The following is a 13,192-nucleotide window of genomic DNA, read 5'->3' as shown; positions in this document are numbered from 1 at the left end:
AATTGATGGAGATATTTAGATGGTGTCTTCATTAAAAAAAAAAAAATTAAAAAAAAATAAAAAAAATATGTGTATAGAAAAGCAGCTGGTAACTTAGACTTACGTGCTTTACAACATTACATTTCTTACTTGTAACAGTATGTTCTGTGTTCAAGCATTTCAAATTTATTAACCAAGGTTAAAATAACCCCCAGTCTGCTAAGTACAGTAATGCTGTGTTTAAAAAGTTTGTTACATAATTTTTTTCTTTCTGCTTAATTTCTTTTGTCCCATGTTTTAAATAGAGGATGCTAAAAGATTTCCCTGACACTAAAGGAGTAAATCATACAGTGCAACTGCGGGCATGTAGGCTTGATAGAGGATCAGTGTAGCAAAATGAATGCCTTATTCCAACTCATTGAAACATTAAGGTTGGATGGTAAAGCTAGTCTTGCTTTATTATCTGTAAATACTTTTTTTTTTCCTCCCCATGGATAAATATTTTCTACCCAGGAACTTTAATTAAAGCTAAGAAGAGCCACTATTGATGTTTGATTGCCACTGTCCAAAATATAAGCAAATATATAAGTAAGGTCACAGGTACAATTAAATTAGGTACAAAACACCAACATGCAGATATATCACTCATTTTTACTGTGCTTGGGTATAAATTTTTATTTTTCATACATTGTTCCCACCTGAGACTCTGAAACACATTGAATACAGATCTTGCCATATTTCTAGAGGCATGCTTCAGTCACTGGAACTTAAAAACCAAAATAACTGCTACGAGCAAATTGGAATGAATCATAAAAGTTTGGGTGATACAATGCAAGACATTAGAATTTTAAGTATATATCATAAAAATGTTAGTGTATATCATAAGTGGATTTATCTGTGATTCTCTGACTTTTTCAGGGTCTCTTGACAACAGGAGTAGAATTTGAGTCTCTTCCTGCAGCTCTTTCTTTACCTGCAGAATCTGGTCTCTATCCAGTAACTCTTGTCGGTGTTCCTCAAACTACTGGTCAGATCACTGTCAATGGTAAGCAGTATCCTTAGTCATTCTCTTCCTAGTGAAACAACCATGTGTTTTACATCTCTGTGGATTATGTAAGTTTGTATGTCACGTAAGTATTTGCCACTCTGAATTCCTCTGGGTAAGGAAAAGAAAAACCCAAACCCATAAATGTTTTCTTTACTAGACTGCATTAAAAACATAGCCTGATAAAGCACTTGGTTGCAACAGCAGTAACGAACACATATTTACAGTATCTTGTGTATGAGAGCAAAAGGATAATGAACTCAAACTCCTCTTTATTAATGCTTTCATTTGGAAAGCTTCTGAGGAGGATTACTTGAATTTTTTCATGAGAATGCAGAAGATAATCTTGCAGTTAGTTTTTCTTAATTAATCATGTTCATGTAAGATTACAGAAATTTTTTGCAGATTTCTTCTGTAGAAAGGATTTAGCCAATGTGTGTAGTCTGTTGCAGTTGAGATATCATTTCATTAAGAAGCCTAAATAACGTGTCTGTAGTGAGTAAAGAGAAGTAAAGAGCTTTTGTAGAAAATGAGCAGATCAGTCTCCTGGAAAAGGAGGGATATGTGAAGATGATAGCTTTAGCACATAGTAGGGCTGAATCATCTTACCAACACAATTTTAGGTACATGTTCCTGGAATACAGAGTTACAGGAAAAGAACCATTTTAATAAAGCTAAACACCAAAAGAAGATGGCTTTGAACTGGAAGAAACTGTTCTGAGTTTTTCTTAAGTGCTTTTCTGTCTGCTTATAAAATAATTCTTAATTTGATTTTTTTTTTCCCCCTCTCAGAAACTATTTCAGTAAATACAGAATAGCATCAAAACATTCAGAGCATTTATGCTGTAGTTGTCTGCTTTTAGTTCCACATGCAAAAAAAAATTATTGCAAGTAGAGGAGTTGATTTTTGTACCTGGTGACCGTTTGTGTGTCAATGTATCAAATTTTCCCTCAGATATAGTTTATATATATTGCCTGGTAAGGAATTGTTGTAGAGGTGCTTCCCTACTAAATTGAACTTTCAGAGGATAAGCTATGGTCTTTTATGGCAGGTGTCTGTGTGTATGCATGTGTACTTATTTTTTCCTAATTAATTTCCTTTGGGGTTTTTTTTATCCTTTGCTTCTGGATACAGTTGAGACTCTTTCCTATAAATGCTTTTTGGAGGAATTAGGGAACTGTTAACATATGTTGAAGGGTAACGAGTTTTATGCGGACCAGTGGATTAGGTGATGTGATATAAAATGCTGGTCTACGCTATGACTTGTGATGTTGATCTTGTAAAGGATTCTTACCATAATGCATGATAGAAATCATGGCCTTTTTAAAATTTATTTTATATGTCACAGATACAAGGGCATACATGTGTTGTTTGTATGCTGTCGTGTAGTTATAAATGTTGTTTAGGGCGTTTGAAAACCTTTTACATACTTTTGTGTGCTGAGAAGATTCTGCTGTAGAGAAGGTGGTGGGTGGTTTGGGTAGCAGAAAGACTGGTGAGATCTCGCTAGTAAGCTTAGTACTTTTCAACTTTTCAAGAAACAGAAAAATTCACAATATAGTGGTGTCTTCTTCTAAAAATCAGGTTACCATACTTCAGTTTTTGGAGTCTTCAGTGACTGCCTTCTGGACAATCTGCCAGGAGTGAAGACCAATGGCTGTACTGTCGAAGTGATTCCAGCTTTGCCAAGGCTGCAGATCAGTACCTCCCTTCCAAGGTGAGAAACTGAATTAAATGCTCATTTTATTTGGTTGTATCTAAACGTTAGTCACATGCCGAATAAAAACTGCTTTGTCTGAGTATATATTCAGTGCTTTAGTAAACTAAGACATAGACTATACCTGTGCTATCTACTTTGGAACATAAAGCTAAGTTTTTTTGTTTTACTGCTTGAAACCTCGGGATTTCATAGGTAATATTTTGAGATTTAATTAATTGAGGGAATGTAATGGTTATTCATTACTAAAGTCATACTTTTAAAAGAATGAATCCTTTAAAGGGTAAATGTTCTAAAATTTTGAAGTAAAGAGGTAATCCGTGGAACAGTGTAGGTTGGAAAGGGTGCCTCTGGAGGTCATCTGCTCAAGGATCTTGCTCAAAGCAGGGCCTGCCTTCAGAAGTGATATGACTTAAATGTTAGATCAGGTTGCCCAGAGCATGATCTAGTTAAGTTTTAATTATCTCCATGGGCAGTGTTTCCATCACCTCTGTGGGAAATCAGTTCCAATATCTGAACACACTCTCAAAAGTAAAAATCACCTCCTCTTCTTTTTTTTCAAACTGAACAAACACAGCTCTCTGAACCTGTCCTTGTATGTCATGTGCTCTAGCCTCCTAATAATTTTGGTAAGCTTCTCCTGGATTTGCTCCAATATATAAATATTTCCATTGTTCAGGAGGGGCCCAAACTTGATACCATCCTACAGAAATGTTTAAGAGAATACATACAGAATATGTTTAAGACATACAGGAAGAATCAACTGAAATTACTTCCTTATACACTCACCAAAAAAGACGCAGTAGTAGTGTGGGGGTTTTGTGTGGCTTTGTTTTTTATGAAGCATATGGCTGACTAATTCCATGAGTTTAGAGAGAGCTGGTAAGACAGTGATTCAGTTCAATCTTTAGAACCTTTAAAGGTTCAAGAGCATTTACCCACTAAGCTGCATGTTGGTCACTGTATTTCAGAGTCTCACTATCGATCTACTGTCTTGCAAATAGCTGAATAGCTGTAAAAGTAGGGGTGTGTGTGTTGGTTTTTTTTTTTTAAATGTCTTTTAGCTACGGATCAGGAAACAACCTTTTGTTACTTGTTACCATATTATATACGTCATACCTCTTTCTGTTCTATTGATTGGACAGTTTCAGCTCCATTTGTGATCCCTGGTAGGATGGTCATCAGTATCATATGATGCGAAGATATATATGTGTGTATATACATGTAATTTTTTAATTTATGTTGTTCTTCAGTATGGTTTACTTAGCAAAGCAAAGGAATCAGTTTGGTTCTGACTTCTCCATGCTGAACTCTACTTTTCTAATGTGGAATGGACTGTGTTGATGGCATCATATTAGAAAGATGTAAAGTAGTATCCTGGTTAAGACAGCAGAATAACAAAATGCTGCAATTGAATTACATGTTGGTAACTTCCCTATAAAAATTCTGCTAGCTGTGGAGTGTGTGTGGTTTGGCTGTAACCACAATTAATATTGGCTAGCCAAAGTTATGCATATATTAAAGAACAAGATGAATTTGAAATACCGAGGGAATTGCAAATATTCTTAAATGAACATATCATGTATTTTTTGTGGATATATGTTCAGCTGATGCTGTGAAACATTAATGAGTTCTTCTTTGTATATTGGTGTATATTGCCTTTTTTGTTGGTGTTGAATTAGTTTCTTCGGATGCTTTAGTTTGCTCAGTCTCGAGGCCTGTGATATCCTGGGAATACAGATGTGCCTCTGGCTACCTTACAGTATGCCAGAGGTGTCTCTATTTGCCATCATTTACGCCTTCTCCCAGCCTCTATGATATCAGCAAATTGCCTCCTGTGATCTTGTCAACAGCATTTATCCTTTGGGTACTCTGGAGGATGATGTGCTTCTAGAAGACATGGTAAAGAAATGAAAGAAAGAACTTTCTTGATTTGCAGACTGCAGGATAAAATCTGAATCCAATTTCTGTCCTTCTGTCTTGCTGATTTGCTTTGCGTTTACATTTTTGTTGATACCCATCTTACCAACATTTGATGATCTATTCTTGAGAGTCCTTTCCTAACACAGCACAGTAGTTTTTATAGCTGATTGTCTTTGGAACTTTCTACTGTAGTGGAGCTGATGTTTCTTAACTTTTTACCAAATGTATTTATTTTTGAAGTATTTTGAGATAATCTTGATACTGTATTTCTTGCCTTGCTTTTTTTGTAGGTGAGACTGCTGGTACATAGGAAATGGTTTGTTTGAAAGGTTAATGATCTATAGCTGTTAATAATTTCTTCAGTAGTTAATTATCTAATAGTAATTTTGAGGTGATAGTCATATTGGCAAGAATAATTCCAGGCCTTTCTAGGCATACCATAATGTCTTGCTAGAACTGTAAACTTTTTTTTTATTGATCTGTGTTATAGAGGGTCAACTTAATAAGCTCATTTTAGCAGGAGCTGCAATGAAGCTTGCTGTGGGTTGAGAATGACTTTGTCGGTATATGTTATCATCATTATATTATATGTATTTATAATTCTGCTTAAATTTATATGTATCATATATATAGTATATAAAATAGTACATTATTGAGTAAAACAGTCTTGATGGAAAAAGCCTATAAAGAAAGAAAATGGAGGGAAGAAAATGACAGATTTATAAATAATGAAAGACTTCTAATACGGATGACCTTAGACAAATATCACTTCCACAGGAACCAGAAATTTTTGAAACTGCATGCTAGTGTGCCAGGTATTAGGTTGCTTGCTTTCCAATATACTGAAATAATTTGCAATACTCATACACTCAAAATTTTTTTGTGGGCAAAGAGGAATGTATAAAGCTAAGAATTTGACGCTTGTATGTTAACAGCCTAAAATACAGGAATCATTAGTGCAGATGCAGTTATTACAGAAGGAAGAAAAAGAGAAAAATATTCAGAAGAAGAATCACTAATAAATACACTTAAAATTATTATCCACACAATTCCCATTTTCTACCTGTTATCCTGGTGTTACGTTCACCCTCCCACTGCTCCTCTGGATTCTAAGATTGGCCTTTTCAATATGGTGGTACAGCATCTGGAGACCTTCACTGGGAGGAATGTGATGTTGATAATTGTTTTTCCTATTCTGGAAAACACTTGAGATAATTTTTGTTTGCTAACACATTTTAATGCCTTGTACTTTATTAACTCAAGCTCCATGTTACATCCAAATTTAATATATGGGATGCTTTTTTTGTATATTGGATTCTTGTTTTCTTTGTTACCCCTGAAAGCTCTTCTTGTCCAGTTCCAGGTCTGCATTTCTTTGGCAGTTAGTGAATTGTTTATAGCTGTGGGGCGTGCAGTGCTAAGCCTGTGCCCCACCTCTTATCATCCCATGCCAGTAGGCCTTTGCATTCAGTGTCTCCCCTCTGCAATGCCTCTGCTGTCATACCAGTCCTGTGTTTCTTTCACTGTGTTAGCCATAAATATTTCATTCTACCTAGTACACTTTCTTGTTACTACTACCTATGTAAAGTTATGGTTGTGCCATACAGAGGTAACAGAAATAAAGCAATAAATAGCATAGCCACCAAGCCAGAAGAAAAACTGCAGCTACAGCTACAGTAAGTCAAACCAAATTTGCAGGCAGGTCAGGACAAGTTCAGAGCAGGCATGGAATCAGAATGGTTTGTCTTGGACAGCTGGACAGTCTAGTCCAACCCCCGCTGCTATAGGGTTCCACTGGATCAGGTTGCTCAAAGCCCCGTCCAACCTGGCCTTGAGCACTGCCTGGCATGGGGCATCCACAGCTGCTCTGGGCAACCTGTGCCAGTGCCTCACCACCCTCATCGTAAAAAAAAATTCTTGCATCCAATCTGAATTGGCCCTCTTATTTTAAAACCATTGCCCCTTGTCCTGTGACTACAGGCCTTGGTCAAAAATCTTTCTCCATCTTTCTTATAAGCCCCCTTGTAAGAACCAAAAGACCACAATAAGGTCCCCCTGGAGCCTTCTCTTCTCCTGCCTGAACAACCTCAGCTTTTTCCACCCTTCTTCACAGCAGAGCTGTTCCAGCCCTCTGGTCATTTTTGTGGCCCTCCTCTGGACCTGCTCCAGTAGGTCCATGTCCTTCTTATGCTGGGACACCAGAGCTGAAGGCAGTACTCCTAGTGGGGTCACACCAGAGCGGAGTAGAAGGGGAGAATCCCCTCCCTCGACCTGCTGGCCATGCTGCTTTTGATGCAGCAGCCCAGGGTACAATGGGCTTTCTGGGCTGCAAGCGCACGTTGCTGGGTCATATCTAATTTTTCATCCACCAATATCCCCATGGCAAGCCTTAGTCCTAAGGCCTTTCCAGTTCAAAACAAGGCTGGTGGCTATGCAGTTCTTAAACAAGAATTGAGATGGTTTTTAATTTAAGAAGCTGTATTTCAGAAAAGGACGTGTAACCTGAATTAGCTTGGGCTCATGTTTCAGATGTACATTTATACAGTAATTGAAAATGCCATTTATTTGGTTTTTTAGTATGCAATACCTTGATACTTTTGTATCTTGATAAATGTAAGGGGAGAAAAGAAATTCTTTCTTTGCTGTCGCTCCAAATGCCCAAGCTTCAGAGTGCTGCAATGATAACTGTACATGACAGTAAATTTTAAATATCAAAAAACGTGTGTGTAAGTACTTGTTGTCATAGATGCATTCTGAAAGACTAAAATCTGCTTTTGTTTGTGGAGGCTGCTTATCTTGTGCTAAAGAAGGGTAGGATCAAAAGGAAGGATAACAGAAATACCTGCCAAAAGAAGTTACTGAACCTGGGTTTATCAACAGATTTATTGGTCATTAATCTCATAGCTTTTGCCCTTGTATCCTTGATGCCTTCTGACCACTCTGCATTAGCATGAAAAATACAGTCAGAAATTGAACCTCTGCCCATCTGTCTTGTTCTGCAATCCTCCTTCCCTTGTTCATGTTCTAAAGAGTTCATTTATATTTGCAATTTCACCTTCCACAGAGTGATTTTATTCCAGGATCCACTCCTATGAGGTTTATGCCCTCTGCTGTCCACTAAAACTGCATTCTCTCAACTCCTGTATTACTACTTCCTAGCAAAGGTCAAGGTTACTGTTCAGTTCTCCTTTATCCATAATGTGTTGCCATAGCACTGTGCATATCTGCCATTTCAGTAATTGGCTGCTTTGACACATTTGTTACTTTAAAATGAAATGCTTGATACTTATTTAAATAATTTCTCATGTTTCTGAAGCTTTAGATACCCATGCATTTTCTCAAAGAATAATTTTTGTTTCATCTCGAAGTTATTTTTACAATATATATTGCTCTGCTAAGTATATCTTACCTCATATTTCAGATACTGTGTATGATCCCTTAAGAAACCAGTTTCTGGATCAATTGTGTAAAACGGTGCTACTTACCTGTCATTAAAGGTGTTTGTCTTCATTCTGCATTTATCTTATGTTGGTGGAGTTTGGGAATGCCTAATAACATAAGATAATGTATCCTCGCTTGTACAAAGTTTTAACCTTTTCTGAGGTTTCTTCCACTGGTTGACTTCATTTTCACTTTTGTAATCTTTATGTGCTGGTCGGAGCACCTTACGGACTTCAGGATCTTGCGGAGGACTGTCACCCTCATTTCTTATGTAGTGCTCAACTTCTTATTCTCCTCATTTTTAGTTTTTATTTTTGTGTTCAGCTTTTGATACTTGTTGTTACTCAACCCCAGTGTACAAACACTGGTAGCTCAGATAGCACTGTTGTCAAGTTTGCTCATTCTAACGACCTGGTCTTGCACTTTTTCTCTTTTCCCTTTCTTACAGTTTTTGCAGCAATTTTAAACAAGCTTTCAAATTTAGGAATACATATTTTATATCGTTTGAAATCTGACTTGTCATGTGCATAAATTATTAATGTTTGTCCTCAATGGTTATAAAAATTACTCTGGTGAAATTAAGAATGGGAAATGGTATCTAGTATCGTCAAGATTGCAGAGCAGTAGTTTCTGAGTCTTCAAAGAATAGTTAGAGTATGGTAACTTGGACAGAATTTAATATTTTTATCATAATACTTTGTGTCACATTTTGTAGGTCTGCTCATACGCTTCAGCCTTCTACAGGGGATGAAATTTCTACGAATGTGTCTGTCCAGCTGTACAATGGAGAGACCCAACAGCTTATCATTAAGTTAGAAAATATTGGAACAGAACCACTGGAGAAACTAGAGGTCACAGCAAAAACAGTCAACACTAAGGGTGTGTATGCTGATTTATGTTTAGGAATTATATTGATCACTTTTTCTCCTATAAAAGGGGACTACTGTTATACTACTTTTAGGTCAGTTTAAATACCATAATCCCTGTTACGGAACTGGAATCATTCAGTTGGATTTTATTGTAGGAATATAGAAATGAAAGAGGATGTAAGAAAATGTAGAAAGAAAATGAAAGAAATTGTAGAACCATCTGTGTGTCAAAGGGTCACCTGCTTTTTGGAAATCTAGATTTCATTTTAATGTTACTTGGGGAAAAAAAATCCTGAGGCAATGACTAGTAAAAAGCAAGAATCTTGAGTCTAAATTATTTTCTCCTTATGTCTAAATATACTGATTAGTTAAATTACCATTAGCGGTGATGTTGTCCTACTTGAGGGGGTGGAAGTAAATAAGCCTACTTCTATGTCACTCAGTGAGCAATCAGAAAAAAACGGGATAACAGACTTTAAAAATCAAGGCAATAAATAAGCTATGGGGAGTTAAAAGAATAATTGAAGGTATGGAGGAGATACAGTACATCTCTTTCTTCCACTTAGTTCTCCTAAAATACTCTGTACATGTTAGTAATAAAGTAGTCTGATAGGTGAAGATTGCTTTTGTTTTGTGATGTGTTTTACAGTTTTTGTTTTGTCCTCTGAGGCATCGTTACAAAAATGATATTAACAGAATATTAACAGAACTGCAGATGACAAGGAAGATAATCCTTACTTATGATAGAAATACCTTATTTTATTCTGTCAGTGCCAGAATATAAAACAGTGTGATACCTCGTGATTTTTGTACATTTCAGTATTTATGCTTGTGATTTTTTTGTTTTGAGTATCCTCTTCTCTACAACCTAAGAGGAGTTGCCAATCATCTAAGAATAGATTTTCTGTCTGAGACTTGTTACCAAAATAATTTTAGAAGCAGAAACATATGATGACTTACTGTTCTTATTTCAGTAATTCCAGCGTGCTTCTACTGTGCTAGGTCCTGCACGTATGGAATGGAGAGACCAAATACAACATACACATTAAATGGTGGAGTTAATGTATGGCATGTATTAAAGGGTGGAATATATGGGACTTTGAATCAGATGCTAATCAGACTCTAGAGTACATAACATTATGCAGTTAATTGATTCAGAATTTTGAAAGATAGTCTTGTCAGCTTGAAAGCCATTATCTCTCAGTTAAAACTTTTGTTAAAAACAATGGGGAAAAAGAAGAGTTGATACACTCAGCTATGAGTTCAGTAAAACTTTAATTTTACTTCATCCTTCATTTTCTTTCTGTATAGAAAATGTTTACAATGAAGCCTCTCTTGTATTTAGATCTTACATGTTATTAAGCATGATAATAATTGTCTTTATCAGAAAAGAGAAAATTTCTTTTGAGTAAATTACAGATATGCATACTCAAAAAATGCAAGACTTAAATTGCCATTTTGGAAAACCAGAAATGAGAGTGAGTTTTGAGAACCATCAAATGATATTTGTTCTGAGAGTGTGAGAACCATGCCATCAGAATCATAGAATTGGAGAAATCTACGTGGGCAGGGACTGCTGGAAATTATCTTAAATATTAAAGCAAAACTTTGGATTCAGCTTGACAGGACCCTGGATAACATAATCTTCAGTTTCTTGCATTGTATCACAGAGGTGAAATGCCCCTGTATTTGGAAATCTATGCTCAAGATGAACCATGTTATTGGAGGACAATAAGTATGACTTGTTACACCACGTAAAAAGTGTATGTGATGTAAAACACTGAAAAACACAGTCCATGGCAAAAGAACTGATTGTCCACATTAAGCATGTAATTATGTTATTTCAGATGTGATTGTGTGTAGGTCTTGCAAAGGATGGACCTTTGCCTTTTTTAATGGACTCTATTCCATTTTAATTATTACCATAAAGTTACACAAATGCATAAGGATGGACTCATGGTACAGTGTGACATTTGACGTGGGATTCTGGTGGTCAACAGGGAACTAAAGATTTATGATGTCAGTAGCTCATTTTGATCAGTAAATACTACATGCATGGAAATAATGTGGATATGGCATCAAAACATCTGTAATACCAACACAAACTCTTAACTTGATGTTATATAGCAAGTTGAGAGCATATGCAGATGCTTATGAACTATCTGTAGTACGTTAAGAAGTTATCTTTTGGATATTCTTTACTACTCCTCAGATGAAAGGGGCCTGTGATTTAAACTTCTCAAGGTCTCCTTCAAAGCTGTTGGGCATCTTCATCTGCCATGACCACAGCTTGCCTGTCAACTCTTGAGAGCCCAGGAGAAGTTGTCCATTTCAGCCAAATATGAAGAGCTTTCAATCATTCTTTTGTTTCACCTGATTTGCTTTGGTTCTTGTAGTTTTGGCAGTTGCTCGTAAATCTTTTGCAGCTCCTGCATGCCTGCCTGTCTGACTTCCATTTCCTTACCTTCTCTTTCTGGGGCCACAACTTTTAGCACAAAGGTGAATGCGGTAAATGGCAAACATTCTCATTTTTTAAACTGAAATGACTGGGTGGGATTACCTGTTGCAGTGCAGTGACCTGACCTCCCTCCTTTGTTGTGTTAGCTATAGCCAGTCACTTTTCTTGAGGAAGCCCACTTCTCTGGCAGTGTTTTCAGTGGTATCTGGTTGATGAGAGCCTCTGGAGATCAGGCTTGCAAACTTGCCTTCCCTTGCTTCCTCTTTTCTGTTTCTTTCAGGTGCAGCTCTTTAGCTTTTTCACTCTGGCCTTCAGATAAATGAGCAGAAATTGCAGCTCACCCTGTGCAGTTCGTAAAGGACATCACAGAGTTTTTGAGTCCTTTAGCAGCCATGCATTATGGAACAGATCCTTAGGCAAATCAGTAAAAGGGACTTGTCATGCTGCCACAATAAACGTGTCTGTCATGTCTTTTAATGTCGCATTGCACCGCTGTCTACCAGGCGGTGGTATCTGTAGGTTGGACATCACACATATACTGTCAAGGTCAGCTCTGTGTCACCTTGTACTATCCCTCACCAGGTCAGATGGTCTGATACTTTTTTTAGAATGATAACATTTGCAAAGGGGGTTGCCTTTCCGTCCTTTTTTTCTAGTCAGTTCTTGTCAGAAGCTTGTTATATCTTAGTTAGGGGGTACACTCTAGTGACAGGATAAGAGGAAATAGCCTCAAGTTGCATCAGGGAGGTTTAGATTGGATAGTATGAACAATTTCTTCAACAAAAGGGTTGTTGAGCGTTGGAACAGGTTGCCCAGGGAAGCGGTTGAGTGACCGTTGCTGGAGGTACTTAAAAGACTTGTAGATGTTGTGCTTAGGGACATGGTTTAGTGGTAACCTTGGCAGTGCTGATTAACAGTTGGTGTTGATGATCTTGAAGGTCTTTTCCAACCTAAACAATTCTATAATGCTATGATAACCCAACTATTTGATCCACTCAGGGGCAAATGTAACACCACTGTTTTCAAAGTTGAGGCACTGAGAGGAGTGTGCCAGGCATTTTTACCAGCCTCGCAGATGGTTAGGCTATAGTAGTGAGCATCAGCTGCATACACTGAATGAACCTGGATGGTGAAACAAAACCTCGCTGGTCTTTCTTAAAGAATACCTCTGGAATTTAAACAGAGAGAAATAAATTCACCTGTCTAGCTGTATTCTTTCTACGATCTTTGAATACATCTGCGTATGGTTTCAGTTGTTCAGCTGTGCCAGACCACAAATGAATCTACTTTGAGGTCCAGGTAACCCATTTTAAGAACGGTGAATATCCTGGAATAGATCCATGTACCTCTTTTGCCAAACAAAACTGTAAAATGTTTCAAATTGGAGCTGGGTTATGTTGCATAGAGAGTTGTGAATGCAGGTAGGCTTTCCTCCAGTTAGCCCAAATGTCCTTGTGAAGGTAGGACACAGAGTGCTGGTAATCCAGCCCCAGTTTAGCTGCTGTGGTTTTACTGTCCAGGTTTCTCAGCTCAAGTCTCTTCCCCTCTGCCCACACTGGCTGACAGAGATCATGATTTTGTATGATTCTTACTAACACTTTTTTTCAGCTCATAGGATAAATACCAAATCATTCATGATCGTAGAGCATTTTCTTTTGTCCTTTTAGGTATACTTGCTAATTGCCCAGAGGAAACTCTGCTAGATACATTTGCTTTGTAAAGAATGTAACAAGTCCTGCAAGTTCATTTCTGTCTACCA

At 37.2% G+C, this 13,192-nt stretch overlaps 1 protein-coding gene across 7 annotated transcripts in view; it reads left to right on the top strand.

The window, feature by feature from the left end:
- Positions 1–13,192, top strand: part of TRAPPC9 (trafficking protein particle complex subunit 9) — a 508,745-nt gene that overhangs the window by 75,060 nt on the left and 420,493 nt on the right. For all 7 annotated transcript variants that reach the window (XM_055798407.1, XM_027789609.2, XM_005239484.4 and 4 more), the window contains 3 exons: positions 898–1,024; positions 2,610–2,742; positions 8,822–8,985. In XM_055798407.1, coding sequence (XP_055654382.1) covers positions 898–1,024; positions 2,610–2,742; positions 8,822–8,985 — 424 coding nt within the window. The remainder of the gene's footprint in view (positions 1–897; positions 1,025–2,609; positions 2,743–8,821; positions 8,986–13,192) is intronic.

Source organism: Falco peregrinus, chromosome 3 (genome assembly GCF_023634155.1).
Source record: "Falco peregrinus isolate bFalPer1 chromosome 3, bFalPer1.pri, whole genome shotgun sequence".
NCBI classification, from domain to species: Eukaryota; Metazoa; Chordata; class Aves; order Falconiformes; family Falconidae; genus Falco; species Falco peregrinus.
The sequence above is the reverse complement of the archived record's forward strand: the minus strand, read 5'-3'. Positions and strand labels throughout refer to the sequence as shown.